This window comes from Oncorhynchus kisutch, linkage group LG1 (genome assembly GCF_002021735.2).
Source record: "Oncorhynchus kisutch isolate 150728-3 linkage group LG1, Okis_V2, whole genome shotgun sequence".
Taxonomy (NCBI): Eukaryota; Metazoa; Chordata; class Actinopteri; order Salmoniformes; family Salmonidae; genus Oncorhynchus; species Oncorhynchus kisutch.
This window is the reverse complement of record NC_034174.2, coordinates 22,348,754-22,365,785: the sequence shown is the minus strand read 5'-3', so window position 1 is coordinate 22,365,785 and position 17,032 is coordinate 22,348,754. Positions and strand designations below refer to the sequence as shown.

Genomic DNA, 17,032 nt, shown 5'->3' with positions numbered 1-17,032 from the left:
TCTCTGTGTTTCACTCTCTCTTTGTCTTAAACCTCTCTTTTGTTTGAGCACCTCCATAGCACTTTGTCATCACCTGTGAGTATTGTTTTGGTTATGGTGTTTGTTTGTTGCTGGTGGGAAAAGGGGGAAACCAAGACAAGTCGCCCATGGGCATACACTACCCGTAGGTGAACTTTGTTAAATACACGAGTTAGAACTGGGCGGACCACCCGCTGTATTTTTGGTTAGTTAGTTAGCTGTTGTTAAAGTAGGCTAGTCTAGCTTAGGGGTGTTTTTGTATATTTATTGTTTCTTTCCTTGGGTCCAGCTCAGCCCCTTTTCCTGCTCCCCCCATTACCGTGTGTTTATAAATAAACTTTGAGTTTGACGGTAGATTTCAGTTGTCCTGGTTATTTCGTTCACACTTTTACTTTGTCACAATTATAATTTGCATGAGTTATGTTACGGGTCTCATTCCCATCCCCCCTAGACTGTCGGGCCAAAAGGGATTCGTAACAGGCACCCTGGGCCTTTTCCTTATGAGCTAGGCAAAGTGAGTACAGACTCATAGTTTGGACATCTACAATATATTTCATCAGGTAGTTGCTGACCCTGTAGCCTGTTCAGTGTCCCAGAATGCTCTTATTATTTCCCCGTTTCTCCATCATACTGATTCTAAACTGTATATTCTCACCACTCTGTTTCAGATTCTTGTTGAGCGACAGTACCATGTGGCATTTAAATTCTTTGGGGAGGGAGTGGACAAGTAGCCAAAGGGACTTCTCAGTATGACCAGAGACAGGCATGATGATGGTCCACAAGTGTGTGGACTATGAACAGAACCTGTCACGCTCGTCGTGGGTGGAAGAAGGTGAGGGCCAAAGCGCAGCGTGGTAAGTGTTCATGATGTTAATATTTAATGAAACAAACTGAACACTGAAATACAAAACAACAAAGTGAAAGAACGAAACGACAACGAAACAGTCCTGTCTGGTGAAGACCCACAACAGAAAATAATCACCCACAACTCAAGGGTGAAAACAGGCTACCTAAGTATGGTCTCAATCAGGGACAACGATTGACAGCTGCCTCTGCTTGAGAACCATACCAGGCCAAACACAGAAATCTCAAATCATAGAAAAAAGAACATAGACTGCCCACCCCAACTCACGCCCTGACCATACTAAAACAAAGACAAAGCAAAGGAACAGAACGTGACAGAACCAGAACCTGAAGAGTAGCAAATACTCAGAAATCAGCCAGCCAGGAAACATTCATCTATTTATATTTTTCCTGTATTTCTTGACAATATTTACCAAATGTAATTGATCTGTCATATTTATCATAGCTTATATGCAGCTCAAACAAGGTACATAACTAACAATTTCATTCCACAGCTTACATTTGAGGTAATAAAGTCAGACTCTCAGGACATAAATGAAAACCCACCAGTCTTTGGGAGGGATATGTATGAGGTCAGCATTGGAGTGGCAAATACACAAGGTAAACAATGCTGGTACTTGGTATAGAGTAGGAAACTCTAACATTTTGTCACTATATTCCAAAACCAAAATATCCTCCTTTTGATACAGGATCCTTTCTAGTCAGATTCCCCAAACTCAACATGTCACTATGAAATCGCATCGGTGACGCCAGACACACCAAAGACTTGAGTTCTTCATCGACAACAATGGTGCCATCACATTCAAGGGATGCTTGGAATATCAGGAAAGTCTCATAGAATGAATGAAATGAACTACTGCATGAATGAAATAAATAATTCATTCATTCATTCATGCAGTAGTTGTAATGGAGAAGAACATTGCTTAATATATATTACTTAACAACTTTGAAGTATGTTGACACATTTTGTTAGGCCTTATTCTAAAATGGATTAAATAGTTTTTTCCCCTCTCAACAATCTACACAGAATACCCTATAACGACAAAGCAAAAACAGGTTTTTAGAATTTTTTTTTAGAACTGGTCGCCCGGCCAAACTGAGAAATCTGGGGAGAAGAGCCTTGGTCAGGGAGGTGACAAAGAACCAGATAGTCACTCTGACAGAGCTCTAGAGTTCCTCTGTGGAGATGGGTGAACCTTCTAGAAGGACAACCATCTCTGCAACACTCCACCAATCAGGCCTTTATGTCAGAGTGGCCAGACGGAAGCCACTCCTCAGTAAAAGGCACATGAAAGCCCAATTGGAGTTTGCCAAAAAGCACCTAAAGACTCAGACCATGAGAAACAAGATTCTCTGGTTTGATGATACCAAGATCAAACTTTTTGCCCTGAATGCCAAGCGTCACGTCTGGAGGAAACCTAGCACCATCCCTACGGTGAAGCATGTTGGTGGCAGCATCATGCTGTGGGGATGTTTTTCAGCCGCAGGGCCTGGGACAGTAGTCAGGATCGAGCCAAAGATGAATGAGGCAAAGTACAGAGAGACCCTTGATTAAAACCTTCTCCAGAGTGCTCAGGACCTCAGACTGGGGGCAAAGGTTCACCATCCAACAGGACAACAACCCTATGTATACAGCCAAGACAACGCAGGAGTTGCTTCGGGACAAGTTTCTGAATGTCCTTGAGTGGACTAGCCAGAGCCCGGACTTGAACCCAATCAAACATCTCTGGAGAGACCTGAAAATAACTGTGCAGCAACGCTCCCCATCCAACCTGTCAGGGCTTGAGAGGATCTGCAGAGAGGAATGGGAGGAACTTCCCAAATACAGGTGTGCCAAGCTTGTAGCATGATACCCAAAAAGACTCGAGGCTGTAATCGCTGCCAAAGGTGCATCAGCAAAGTCCTGAGTAAAGGGTCAAAATACTTATGGAAATGTCATATTTCATTTTTTTTTATACATTTGCAATGTCTAAAAACCTGTTTTGCTTTGTCATTATGGGGTATTGTGTGTAGATTGATGTGGGAAAAAAACAATTGAATCGATTTTAGAATAAGGCTGTAACGTAACAAAATGTGGAAAAAGTCAGATGGTCTGAATACGTTCTGAATGCACTGTAAGTGTTGCATAACACTAGAACAACAACATGTGAGGTATCTGATTTTACTGTTTTTGTATGCAAATCACCTGGTGCTTTACCACCATCGGGCCAATCCCTATTTTACTCTGTTTATCACTTGTGCACAGACTGCAGAAAAATTCACTGTGATGGTGGAAGCAATGGACGAAGTTGTCTGCCTGTCAAGTTCAGGTATTCCCAAATTGGGGTGCAATGCCATTGGGGCATTGGGGGTACGTCAAATACAAATATGATTCACGAAAAAAAAAAATATTAATAATAATATTTTTTGGGTTGTTTTAAACATTTTTTGTTCACATTTTAGAACAGTCCATTTAGTAAGGCCTGCGTCCATAGAGACACATACCAGCTCTACTGGTAGTACTGCCACTACCAACAGTACTACACCTACACCTGCACTACAGTGAAAATGGTTAACTTTGTTAAAGCAAGGCCCCTGAACTCTTGTGTATTTTCTGCACTATGCAATGATCTGGGCAGCGAGCATGTAACGCTTTTAAAACATACAGAAGTGCACTGGTTATCAAGGGGCAAAGTAATGACACATTTTTCTAAATTGATAGACGAGCTTAAAGTTTCCTTTACTGACTGTAATTTTCACTTGTCTGACTGCTTGCATGACGACGGGTTTATCACACGACTGGCCTATCTGGGTGATGTTTTTTCTCACCTGAATGATCTGAATCTTGGATTACAGGGACTCTCCTCAACTATATTCAACGTGTGAGACAAAATTGAGGCTATGATTAAGAACTTGGAGCTCTTCTCTGCCTGCATTAACAAGGACAACACACAGGTCTTTCCATCATACCATGATTTGAACTCAATCTTACGGACAATATCAAATGTGATATAGCGAAGCACCTGAGTGAGTTGGGTGCGCAATTACACAGGTACTTTCCCAAAACGGATGGCATTAACAACTGGACTAGTTATCCCTGTCATGCCCTGCCTCCAGTCCACTTACCGATATCTAAACAAGAGAGCCTCATCGAAATTGCAACAAGCGTTTCTGTGAAAATTTAATTTGAATCGCGCTGTTAAGACACCAATGCCCTTTGCAACCATGCTCTAATGTGAGAGTGGATTCTCGACTCTTTCTAGCACGAAAACTAAATACAGGCACAGACTGTGTGTGGAAAATGATTTAAGACTGAGACTCTCTCCAATACAATCCAACATTGCAGAGTTATGAGCATCCTTTCAAGCACACCCTTCTCATTAACCTGTGGTGAGTTATTCACAATTTTCTATGAACAAATAAGGTTTTATATGTAAGATGGTTAAAAAAAAGGTTTTATTTTTTTTTATTTCACCTTTATTTAACCAGGTAGGGCAGTTGAGAACAAGTTCTCATTTACAACTGCGACCTGGTCAAGATAAAGCAAAGCAGTGCGACAAAAACAACACACTTACACATGGGATAAAGAAATGTACAGTCAATAACACAATAGAAAAATCTATATACAGTGTGTGCAAATGTAGAAGAGTAGGGAGGTAAGCAATAAATAGGCCATAGAGGCGAAATATTGACAATTTAGCATTAACACTGGAGTGATAGATGTGCAGATTATGATGTGCAAGTAGAGATACTGGGGTGCAAAAGAGCAAGAGGGTAAGTACATGGGGATGAGGTAGTTGGGTGTGCTATTTACAGATTGGCGGTGTACAGCTACAGTGATCGGTAAGCTGCTCTGACAGCTGATGCTTAAAGTTAGAGGGAGATATAAGATTCCAGTTTCACTGATTTTTGCAATTCGTTCAAGTCATTGGCAGCAGAGAACTGGAGGAAAAGGCGGCCAAAGGAAGTGTTGGCTTTGGGGATGACCAGGTGGGTGTTGCTATGGTGACCAGTGAGCTGAGTAAGGCGAGGCTTTACCTAGCATAGACTTATAGATGACCTGGAGTCAGTAGCTTTGGCAACGAATATGTAGTGAGGGCCAGCCAACGAGAGCATACAGGTCGCAGTGGTGGGTAGTACAGTATATGGGGCTTTGGTGACAAAACGGATGGCACTGTGATAGACTACATCCAGTTTGCTGAGTAGAGTGTTGGAGGTTATTTTGTAGATGACATCGCCAAAGTCAAGGATCGGTAGGATAGTCGAGGATAGTCGAGGATCGGTAGGATACGAGGGTATGTTTGGCGGCATGAGTGAAGGAGGCTTTGTTGCGAAATAGGAAGCTGATTCTAGATGTAATTTTGGATTGGAGATGCTTAATGTGAGTCTGGAAGGAGAGTTTACAGTCTAACCAAACACCTAGGTATTTGTAGTTATCCACATATTCTAGGACAGAACCGTCCAGAGTAGTGATACTAGTCGGGCAGGAGGGTGGGGGCAGCAAACGGTTGAAGAGCATGCACTTAGTTTTACTAGCATTTAAAAGCAGTTGGAGGCCACGGAAAGAGTGTATGGCGTTGAAGCTCATTTGGAGGTTTGCACAGTACTGTCTTTTATTGATGGCGGTTATGATACCTTTTAGGGCCTTGAGCGTGGTTGCATAGATTGCATAGTGGAGAAGGTACGATGGGATTCTAAATAGTTGGTGATCTGTTAACTTGGCTTTCGAAGATTTTAGAAAGGCAGGGCAGGATGGATATAGGTCTATAAGAGTTTGGGTCTAGAGTCTCTCCCCCTTTGAAGAGGGAGATGACCGTGGCAGCTTTCCAATTTTTGGGGATCTCAGACTATACGAAAGAGGTTGAATAGGCTAGTAATAGGGGTTGCAACAATTTTGGTGGATAATTTTAGAAAGAGAGGGTCTGGATTGTCTAGCCCAGCTGATTTGTGGGGATCCAGATTTTTCAGCTCTTTCAGAACATTATCTGTCTGGATTTGGGTGAAGAAGTAGTGGGGGTGGCTTGGGCAAGTTACTGCAGGGGGTGCAGAGATGTTGACCAGGGTAGGGATAGCCAGGTGGAAAGCACGGCCAGCCGTAGAAAAATGCTTATTGAAATGATCGATTATCGTAGATTTATCGGTGGTGACAATGTTTCCTATCCTCAGTGCTGGGAGGAGGTGCTCTTATTCTCCATGGACTTTACAGTGTCCCAAAACATTTTGGAATTAGTACTACAGGAAGCAAATTTCTGTTTGAAAAAGCTAGCCTTAGCTTTCCTAACTGACTGCGTATATTGGTTCCTGACTTCCCTGAAAAGTTGCATATCGAGGGGCATTTTTGATGCTAATGCAGAATGCCACAAGATATTTTTGTGCTGGTCAAGGGCAGTCAAGTCTGGTGTGAACCAAGGGCTATATCTGTTCTTCGTTCTATATTTGTTGAATCAAATCAAATCAAATTCATTTATATAGCTCTTCTTACATCAGCTGATATATCAAAGTGCTGTACAGAAACCCAGCCTAAAACCCCAAACAGCAAGCAATGCAGGTGTAGAAGCACGGTGGCTAGGAAAAACTCCCTAGAAAGGCCAAAACCTAGGAAGAAACCTAGAGAGGAACCAGGCTATGAGGGGTGGCCAGTCCTCTTCTGCCTCTTCCTGGTGGAGATTATAACAGGACATGGCCAAGATGTTCAAATGTTCAAAAATGACCAGCATGGTCAAATAATAATAATCACAGTAGTTGTCGAGGGTGCAACAAATCAGCACCTCAGGAGTAAATGTCAGTTGGCTTCTCATAGCCAATCATTCAGAGTATCTCTACTGCTGTCTCTTGAGAGTTGAAATCAGCAGGTCTGGGACAGGGAGCACGTCCGGTGAACAGGTCAGGGTTCCATAGCCGCAGGCAGAACAGTTGAAACTGGAGCAGCAGCACGGCCAGGTGGACTGGGGACAGCAAGGAGTCATCATGCCAGGTAGTCCTGAGGCATGGTCCTTGGGGTCAGGTCCTCCGAGAGAGAGAAAGAGAGAATTCGAGAAAGCATACTTAAATTCACACAGGACACCAGATAAGACAGGAGAAATACTCCAGATATAACAGACTGACCCTAGCCCCCGACACATAAACTATTGCTGCATAAATACTGGAGGCTGAGACAGGAGGGGTCAGGAGACACTGTGGCCCCATCCGATAATACTCCCGGACAGGGCCAAACAGGCAGGATATAACCCCACCCACTTTGCCAAAGCACAGCTCCCACACCCCTAGAGGGATATCTTCAACCACCAACTTACCATCCTGAGACAAGGCCGAGTATAGCCCACAAAGATCTCTGCCACAGCACACCCCAAGAGGGGCACTATACTTATTTAAGATGGTGATGAAACCACTTTTGAAGAGCAACCAGGCATCCTCTACTGACGGGATGAGGAAAATTATTGATTATTATTATATTATTATTTGTGCCCTGGTCCTATAAGAGCTCTTTATCACATCCCACGAGCCCAGTTGTGACAAACTCACACTCATTCTTATGTTTAATAAATGTATTGTATAGTGTGTGTGTGTGTGGCAGGCTTACAATGATGGCAAAAGCAACATTTGAGAGTGCGCTGACCCTGGTGCTAGGGGGTACGCAGCTGGAGGTTGAATGTTTGAAGGGGTACGGGACTATAAAAACTACTGTGGTCCTCCGTGTTGAGGATGGCAACAATCCCCTACCAACCATAACGGGTCACAAGATAGATATTTGACTAAGTCTATACATTTCAATCTCTTCTAGTTAATTTAATCATGCTTATGTGCTTTCTGTTTCTGTGAACTTGAGCTGTAAGTTTACACAGCAATGAGCTGTTCTGGAATGTTTAAACATTCTGAAGAACGCTCCTGTCCTGTCAATAAAATTAAATGAGATTTACCAGGGTCTGAATGGATAAAGGTCAGCCATAAAGGTTGCCATTAAATCAAATAAAATAAAATAAAATGTTATTTGTCACATACACATGGTTAGCAGATGTTAATGCGAGTGTAGCAAAATGCTTGTCAGGGAGTTGGTCAACCAAGTGTTTCCCTCAAGGGTTTACCTTAAGGAATACTTTTTCCTTACCTAAGGGAATTGTTTAAGGTTAAGGGTGTTGCATAGAGCACCTCAAACATTTCCTCAAGTAAGGGCATATTTGAAGGGTTTTAGGGACGTTTGAAGGCATATACAGCAGAAAGTCTCTGGTTACCATGGAGATGACTTGGCTTCACTGACTGAACCTCTTGTCAAGAGATTACATTTATTTTGGGAGATCGCAAAATATAACTTTTACATTCATGACAGGAGAACTAGATTCAGAAGATAATAAAACACGTTTCTAATAATGACTTTTTTTCTCAACTTGTTTCTATTACTTTCTAGTAAGTCAAGCTAACTTAAAGAGTAGCTAGCTAGCCAGTAGGTAGCTAGCTAGCCGGTAGCTAGCTAGCCAGTAGCTAGCTAGCCAGTAGGTAGCTAGCTAGCCAGTAGGTAGCTAGCTAGCCAGTAGGTACCAGTAGGTAGCTAGCTAGCCAGTAGGTAGCTAGCTAGCCAGTAGGTAGCTAGCTAGCCAGTAGGTAGCTAGCTAGCCAGTAGGTAGCTAGCTAGCCAGCCAGTTAGCTTTGTAGCCATGGATTGTGCACCTTCCATTGCTTAGCTACCTAGCTAGCAGGTGGATGTTTTCCTTTTGAAACCAGGGCAAAGGAAAGCAACATTCACTTCTGAGACACAGGAGGTTGATGGCACCTTAACTAGGGAGGACAGGCTCGTGGTAATAGTTGGAGCAGATGAGTGAAATAGTATCAAATACCTCAAACACATGGTTTTCCACGCATCAATTTCATTATCATGGACATATCCAAGTAAATGACAACAGATTTTTTTTTTTACAAAAAAACAATCAGCTAGTGTTGTACTGTCATTCTAGGTTCAATGTTGGACCTGATTGAGTTAGCTGAAGTTTGCTATCTAGCTAGCAATAAAGCAACTGTACAAGAGAGGGTGTGCTAAACAATTTGTTTTGCATGGTTGTGCTGCAGTCATAGGTATGATGCTGAGCTAAGTACCGTAGATCAGCCCAGCTGTGCTAAAAAAGTAGTTTAGCACACCCTCACTATAATGTTATTTTGCTAAATGTATTCATAGGCTACTATTTCATCCCCCAACTAAAATATAGGCCTAGTCCCGACACATCTAAAAATGCCCGTCTGGTCTGTGACACGTTAATTCTTAACAGGACATTGGAGATCAAATTTCAATTTTGAAACTATGTTGCAAATGTCTAGATACAGACAACTTTTGTACAAATACCTGTTGTTGCAAACCAAATGTTAGGCTAGAGGCAAGGGGAAATAATGTTTAGATTATGTTTTACAGTGGAGATCAAGTTAATGAATTGGCTGGGCTGATTGGACACTGGCATGGAAGGTGAAATACACCATCGAGGGAGACACTTTAAAATAGTGACTGACTCAGAAACTAAAGATGGAATCCTGACAGTTGTGAAAGTGGGTGTTATCAGACTGCATTTCATGCATTGTATTGCCTCCACCTGTACTGAGATATAGTGGATAGGTAAACTCATGTTACACCCTGTACTTTACGACCATGCGATGCATTTTTAATTTAGACAGGATATTATTTTGAAGATTTTTATTGTCTTAAAAAATAATCACAAAATTCAAAAGAAGGTAGCAAATCATGTTTTTGCTGCCCTTAAATGAAATGCCATTGTTTTACACATTGATAGTGATTGAAGCATGACCTAGACCTAACAACTTCTCCTCTGTACTGTGTGACTGAAGCCCCTGGACTATGAGGATGGGGCAGAGAGACGGCTGACTGTCTTTGTGCTGAATGAGGAGCCATATTTCTCCTGTGTAGTGAAGGAGAGAACAAACTCAGGGCTTTTGAGTGTTGACACCACAGGAGGCGAATTACACATCATGGTACTGTTACGCGATAATGAGTCAAGAAAAGGACCACTCAGTCCCCGCCGTTCCTTGAATTGTTTCATCTGTTTTTTTAAAGGTAATTTTGCTGTTTGCTTGAGTAATTGGAGATGGGAGTTCCATGCGATCGTGGCTCTGTTTAAAACTGTGTTTCCGTGAATTCGTTTTTGGACTTGGGGACTGTGAAGAGACCCCTGGTGGCATGTCTTGTGGGGTACGTATGGGTGTCGGAGCTGTATGTTATTTGATTCTGCAGACAATCTGGAATTTGTCACTGTAATATTTCTCATAAAAACTAGTAGAGAAACAACCCTCAAAGAGGGTGAGCTGACATGTCACAAACGATGCTCGCGATCCAATGGCGCAGAAATCTGTGTTGCAATTCTGGGGAATTGTAGGTGGCTCATTTCAGCAAGTTTTATATTCTTGATAACATGTCTTGTTTTGAGGTATTTTGACTGATGTCAAGTCTGTTAATATGGCAAAAATGAGCTAGCTATTCATGTTCTCAATAAACATTGGAGATTATATAGTTTACATGTCAACAATCTAAGCCAACCCAGTCTGTTTTGCCCCATAGTTGCACATGTTTCTGTTTTATTGCTGAACCACCAAACCGTCTATAAAATAACTTTAAGATGAATATCACTATTCCGTACCATCAATCAGGTTTGAGCCCTTAGAAATCTAAATGTTGTGGAGCTTGGAGCTTGGTGAACAACATTTTCAACATCTGTTCAATTACAGCTAAATATATAAAGTATGCATTAATGTCAGATTCATTTAAAAGTGGATAGAGTATGCAGTTTTAGATTGGTCTGAATTTTATTATGACTCATCCACTTAACTTTTCAAGCATTACAGGACGAGTACACCGATCAATTTCAAACAATGTCTGTCATCTGTTTTACGCAGGAAATATTGTACTACTTGAAGGTACTCTGTCACACTTGTTTATACTGAGATTTTTGAATGTAAATATGAACTTTATCGAACAAAACATACATGTATTGTGTAACATGAAGTCCTATGAGTGTCATCTGATGAAGATCATCAAAGGTTAGTGATTAATTCTCTCGCTATATCTGATTATTTTGACTCCTCTCTTTGGCTGCAAAAATGGCTGTGTTTTTCTCTGACTTGGCTCTGACCTAACATAATCGTTTGTGGTGCTTTTGCCGTAAAGCCTATTTGAAATCGGACACTGTGGTGGGATTAACAAGAAGTGTATCTTTAAAATGGTGTGAAATACTTCTATGTTTGAGGAATTTTAATTATGGGATTTCTGTTTGGAATTTGGCGCCCTACACTTTCACTGGCTGTTGTCATATCGATCCCGTTAGCGGGATCTCAGCCCTACGAAGGTAACTTAAGGGAGTAATCAGGGTTGTTATCTGGTTTTCCTTCTTTCCTGTGGATCCATAAACTGTAAGGAAGAGGAGTGTCTTATTTAGGATGCATATAAACTGTGATGTCTGAAATGTTTAGCTGTTTGTTTTCAGCTGGGGGAATGATTCAACTTGGTTAAAGCTTCTATTGTGTCCGTGAGTTATTTACTCTGAAAAATGAGAACCCAACACCGTGAAACAAAGAACGATGCTCGGGAGCGGTGCGCGATGTGCCCGTCTACGGAGACTGACCAGAAAACCGCTTCATCTGCCCCTTCGGCGCCGCCCTTGTTTTGGGTCGCCGGCTGGGATCTGATCCATTGTCCTGGGTGGTGGACCAAACAGAGTATCCACTTCGGGAAAGTCGCATTGCTGGTTGTAATGTTGGTGAGTTGACGTTGCTCTTATAGTGGGGCAAAAAGGTATTTAGTCAGCCACCAATTGTGCAAGTTCTCCCACTTAAAATGAGAGAGGCTTGTAATGTTCATCATAGGTACACTTCAACTATGGCAGATAAAAAAATGAGAAAATCCAGAAAATCACATTGTAGGATTTTTTATGAATTTATTTGCAAATTATGGTGGAAATAAGTATTTGGTCACCTACAAACAAGCAAGATTTCTGGCTCTCACAGACCTGTAACTTCTTCTTTAAGAGGCTCCTCTGTCCTCCTCGTTACCTGTATTAATGGCATCTGTTTGAACTTGTTATCAGTATAAAAGACACCTGTCCACAACCTCAGTCACACTCCAAACTCCACTATGGCCAAGACCAAAGAGCTGTCAAAGGACACCAGAAACAAAATTGTAGACCTGCACCAGGCTGGGAAGACTGAATCTGCAATAGGTAAGCAGCTTGGTTTGAAGAAATCAACTGTGGGAGCAATTATTAGAAAATGGAAGACATACAAGACCACTGATAATCTCCCTCGATCTGGGGCTCCACGCAAGATCTCACCCCGTGGGGTCAAAATGATCACATGAACGGTGAGCAAAAATCCCAGATCCACACGGGGGGACCTAGTGAATGACCTGCAGAGAGCTGGGACCAAAGTAACAAAGCCTACCATCAGTAACACAATACGCCGCCAGGGACTCAAATCCTGCAGTGCCAGACGTGTCCCCCTGCTTAAGCCAGTACATGTCCAGGCCCGTCTGAAGTTTGCTAGAGAGCATTTGGATGATCCAGAAAAAGATTGAGAGAATGTCATATGGTCAGATGAAACCAAAATATAACTTATTGGTAAAAACTCAACTCGTCGTGTTTGGAGGACAAAGCATGCTGAGTTGCATCCAAAGAACAACATACCTACTGTGAAGCATAGGGGTGGAAACATCATGCTTTGGGGCTGTTTTTCTGCAAAGGGACCAGGACGACTGATCCGTGTAAAGGAAAGAATGAATGGGGCCATGTATCATGAGATTTTGAGTGAAAACCTCCTTCCATCAGCAAGGGCATTGAAGATGAAACGTGGCTGGATCTTTCAGCATGACAATGATCCCAAACACACCGCCCAGGCAATGAAGGAGTGAATTCGTAAGAAGCATTTCAAGGTCCTGGAGTGGCCTAGCCAGTCTCCAGATCTCAACCCCATAGAAAATCTTTGGAGGGAGTTGAAAGTCTGTGTTGCCCAGCAACAGCCCCAAAACATCACTGCTCTAGAGGAGATCTGCATGGAGGAATGGGCCAGAATACCAGAGACAGTGTGTGAAAACCTTGTGAAGACTTACAGAAAACGTTTGACCTCTGTCATTGCCAACAAAGGGTATATAACAAAGTATTGAGAAACTTTTGTTATTGACCAAATACTTATTTTCCACCATAATTTGCAAATAAATTCATTAAAAATCCTACAATGTGATTTTCTGGATATATTATTTTCTCATTTTATCTGTCATAGTTGAAGTGTACCTACATAATTACAGGCCTCATCTTTTTAAGTGGGAGAACTTGCACAATTGGTGGCCCACTGTATATCCAATAGTTCCTCCCGACTGTATGTAATAAAACCTAATATTTCCCAGGGTAACAATGTAAAAAATAAGACATTAAAAAACAAAATACTGCATAGTTTCCTAGGAACGTGAAGCCAGGCGGCCATCTCTGACCGGCGCCGGAAGTATAGGCAGTAAGTGAGCATTGGGAGTTTCAAAAGCTTCTGGCTGAGTTTTCTACAAGAAGCTCTTGCAACCCCTATTACCAATCTCTTCAACCTCTCTTTCATATCGTCCAAGATCCCTAAAGATTGGAAAGCTGCAGCGGTCATCCCCCTCTTCAAAGGGGGTGACACTCTAGACCCAAACTGTTATACACCTATATCCATCCTGCCCTTCTAAAGTCTTTGAAAGCCAAGTTAATAAACAGATCACTGACCATTTCGAATCCTACCATACCTTCTCCGCTGTGCAATCCGATTTCTGAGCTGGTCATGGGTGCACCTCAGCCACGCTAAAGGTACTAAACGATATCATAACCGCCATCAATAAAAGACAGTACTGTGCAGCCGTCTTCATCGACCTAGCCAAGGCTTTTGACTCTGTCAACCACCATACTCTTATCGCCAGACTTAATAGCCTCGGTTTCTCAAATGACTGCCTTGCCTGGTTCATCAACTACTTCGCAGATGGAGTTCAGTGTGTCAAATCGGAGGGCCTGTTAAGACCTCTGGCAGTCTCTATGGGCGTACCACAGGGTTCAATTCTTTCTATGTATATATCAACGATGTCGCTCTTGCTGCGGCTGATTCCCCGATCCACCTCTACGCAGACGACACCATTCTGTATACATCTGGCCCTTCTTTGGACACTGTGTTAACTAACCTCCAAATGAGCTTCAATGCCATACAACTCTCCTTCTGTGGTCTCCAACTGCTCTTAAAATGCTTGTAAAACCAAATGCATGCTTTTCAACCGATTGCCGCACCCGCCCGCCCAACTAGCATCACTACTCTGGACGGTTCTGACAGAGTATGTGGACAACTACAAATACCTAGGTGTCTGGCTAGACTGTAAACTCTCCATCAACTTCATGTAATTGTCAATAAAAGCCTTTGACACTTAAGAAATGCTTGTAATTATACTTCAGCATTCCATAGTAACATCTGACAAAAATATCTAAAGACACTGAAGCAGCAATATTTGTGTCATTCTCAAAAGTTTTGGCCACGACTGTATACTGTGTCCGTTGGAACCAGGACTATTTCTCAACGCAAGCCAGTTTGATCTGGGGTATCCACATATCGATTTATAAAGCGAAAATGTCAGTCGGAACAGGTACCAGAACAATGCAGGTCCTACATCTAAAAGGTTAACTTCCTAGTCATTCTATCATTTAAAATCCAAAGTGCTGGAATACAGAGCCAAAAAAAAAGAATGTGTCACTCAATAATTTTAGAGCTCAATGTAGTTATCCTGCTCCCTAAAGTGATAAGAATTCATAAAGAAGGAATGAAAACACAGCAGGTGTTACTCAAACGATGTACCAGGCTGTACCAGAAGCCCTCATTCCTGTTGTCTGAGCTTACCACTTGGAGGCAGTCGTCCTCTGAGACTGAGGATCATCTCTGCCAGAGTGTTCGGGAGGCTGACCAGACTCCGTTCTTTGCTGCTGGGAGGCAGACTGGCCACTTCTGTGGACAGAATTATCCGCTGGTACTGTCTGGACAGCCTGCTCTACCACCAGGCCTCTTCTCACTGGAAGGCTGTGAAGTCCTGCTCCTGAGGAAGGCCAGGGAATAATTGGGAAAGACGTTTCAAGAGATCTGGGGACAGTTTCCCACAGACATCATTAGATGAGATGCTACATGGTGACAAAGTTTAAAGACATAGCAGTTATGTACAAGTTCCTCATATCAGTTCAATGGCTATTTTGACAAAATCTTGAAATAACATACATCATGAAGGTGGTTGTGTGTTTGATAGGGTCTCTCTCCAAGTTTCACTCACCCAGACCCAAGGCAGCAGTATACTGCTGGCTGAGTAGAGAGCTGGCAGCCAGCTAGTTATAGGAAGGCACCATGCTCCTGTAGGGACTATAGGGGGCCTGGGATAGGTATGTGGCAGAGGTGCTGCCAATGGACCTCTACAAAAAGCAAAGCAAACAAATGCTTATGGGTGCGTTCCTCTGTCCAACACCTGGATAGGTATTTAACGCATCAGTTAACCACATCATATGTTATAGCAATCTGTCAGTCGATGATGTGGCACGCAACAATTGGTTGATGCATACAATGACCAGTCTTAGGTTGTGTGATCATATGCATGGAATCCAATTATGTCATGTTTTTCTTTTGCAGAGCAGATGTATTGGTCCTTGTCTCCTACATGTACAATGGCTGGGTAGTGAGGTAAACCATGTTGTGGTTTAGGTGGCTCACACACATTTATTTCCTTGATGGCACTCCCTCTGGAAATGATGTATTCATAAAATCTTTGGGTGGCACTAGTCTGTTTGTAGTCTGGCCTTCTGTCCCAAATGATTTAACTGTGAAAATAAGATGACAATATTGTAGCTTTTGGAAGTAGAGTTAATAACTGCACCATTTAAATTCGGGGGGCAAAACCAATTGCCAAACAACACCTAAATTGAGGGAAACTCACCCTTTGCCAAAGCCACCGTCGAGTTACCCTTGTCGAGTGAATACAAAATGCCTGTCTAATATCCAGGCCTTGGATATTAGACTTATTTTACTTCCACTACAAGGTATCCAGTGCTCATTGTTTCTGTTAAGTAGCTTTTATTTCTACTTCTCAACACAAGCCGTCTTGTTTGAGCATTCCCTGACGCAAACACCAAACTCGAATGTATCAGCAGGTGCACAATTTGTTAAAGCTGGTGCTTTATGTTACAAACCCAATTGGGTGACACATGTCCATTAAAATTATAGCCTGGGTGACAAACTAAATGATTGTCGTAACACTGCAACACATCCCTTTAATAGACCTAGAGAGCAATGTTTAAATTGGATTTAGGGAATAGCCTAAACGTTTTCTGACAACTCAATATGGATTTAGGCTACCCATGGCACATAGGCCTATCATTGATGGGGCATGAAGTGTCCAATGCACTGTGGAATATTACATATATTTTTCAGTTGTTCATGCATCTAAAAAACAATCTGTTCGATATGTTTTTTTTTGTGTGCTATTTTCTCCTCCATCTTTGAGGGGAGACACGCAACCCTATTTGTGGGATAAATTAAACACAAAAAAATCTGTAGCTTGTGCTCATCTTCGTCTATAACCACAAACAGTGACAATTTCCTGATTAATCATAGTCCTGGCCAAAAAACAACAACACGTTCATAGGAGATTCTCAGTTAATAAGTGTGCTTTTGAAAAATACTACTAGGCAGCTGTGTCTGGGAAAACAACCCTTTTAGGGCATGGGCTAAGGTTTCTAGGCAATGATGGCACAGATAAATAGCCTTCAACATATTGTCAGTCTTATTTTTTTTGTTTTAATTGTGTGTGTATATATATATATATATATGTACATTTAGGCCACGAGATATGCACCGCAAAAATGATATATAGGCATACACACGCCTAACAATATGAATTCCCTATCAAAAACAGCAAATTATCAAGTTTGATCATTTTATCAATTCCATAAATTTATTTCACACAGAACCCAACTTTTCCTCTGTGTTGACACTCCCCATGTGGTTTTGACAGTATGCAAAAACTGTATTGTAAGAGGCGTGGCAAAACGAATTTCTACAGTGGCGCTCCAAACTAGCTGAACAAAAACAGCGTAGCCATCTTGAAGCCCCAGAGCAAAGGACCCAGATGCACTCCACCTGGGAATTAGTC

At 42.1% G+C, this 17,032-nt stretch overlaps 1 protein-coding gene across 1 annotated transcript in view; it reads left to right on the top strand.

Moving 5' to 3' along the window:
* The first annotated feature begins 709 nt into the window (after positions 1–709).
* LOC109897453 (transcription initiation factor TFIID subunit 4) overlaps positions 710–17,032 on the top strand; it is a 30,987-nt gene continuing 14,664 nt past the window's right edge. The window contains exon 1 of the mRNA XM_031801855.1: positions 710–872. Coding sequence (XP_031657715.1) covers positions 812–872 — 61 coding nt within the window. The 5' untranslated portion in view covers positions 710–811. The remainder of the gene's footprint in view (positions 873–17,032) is intronic.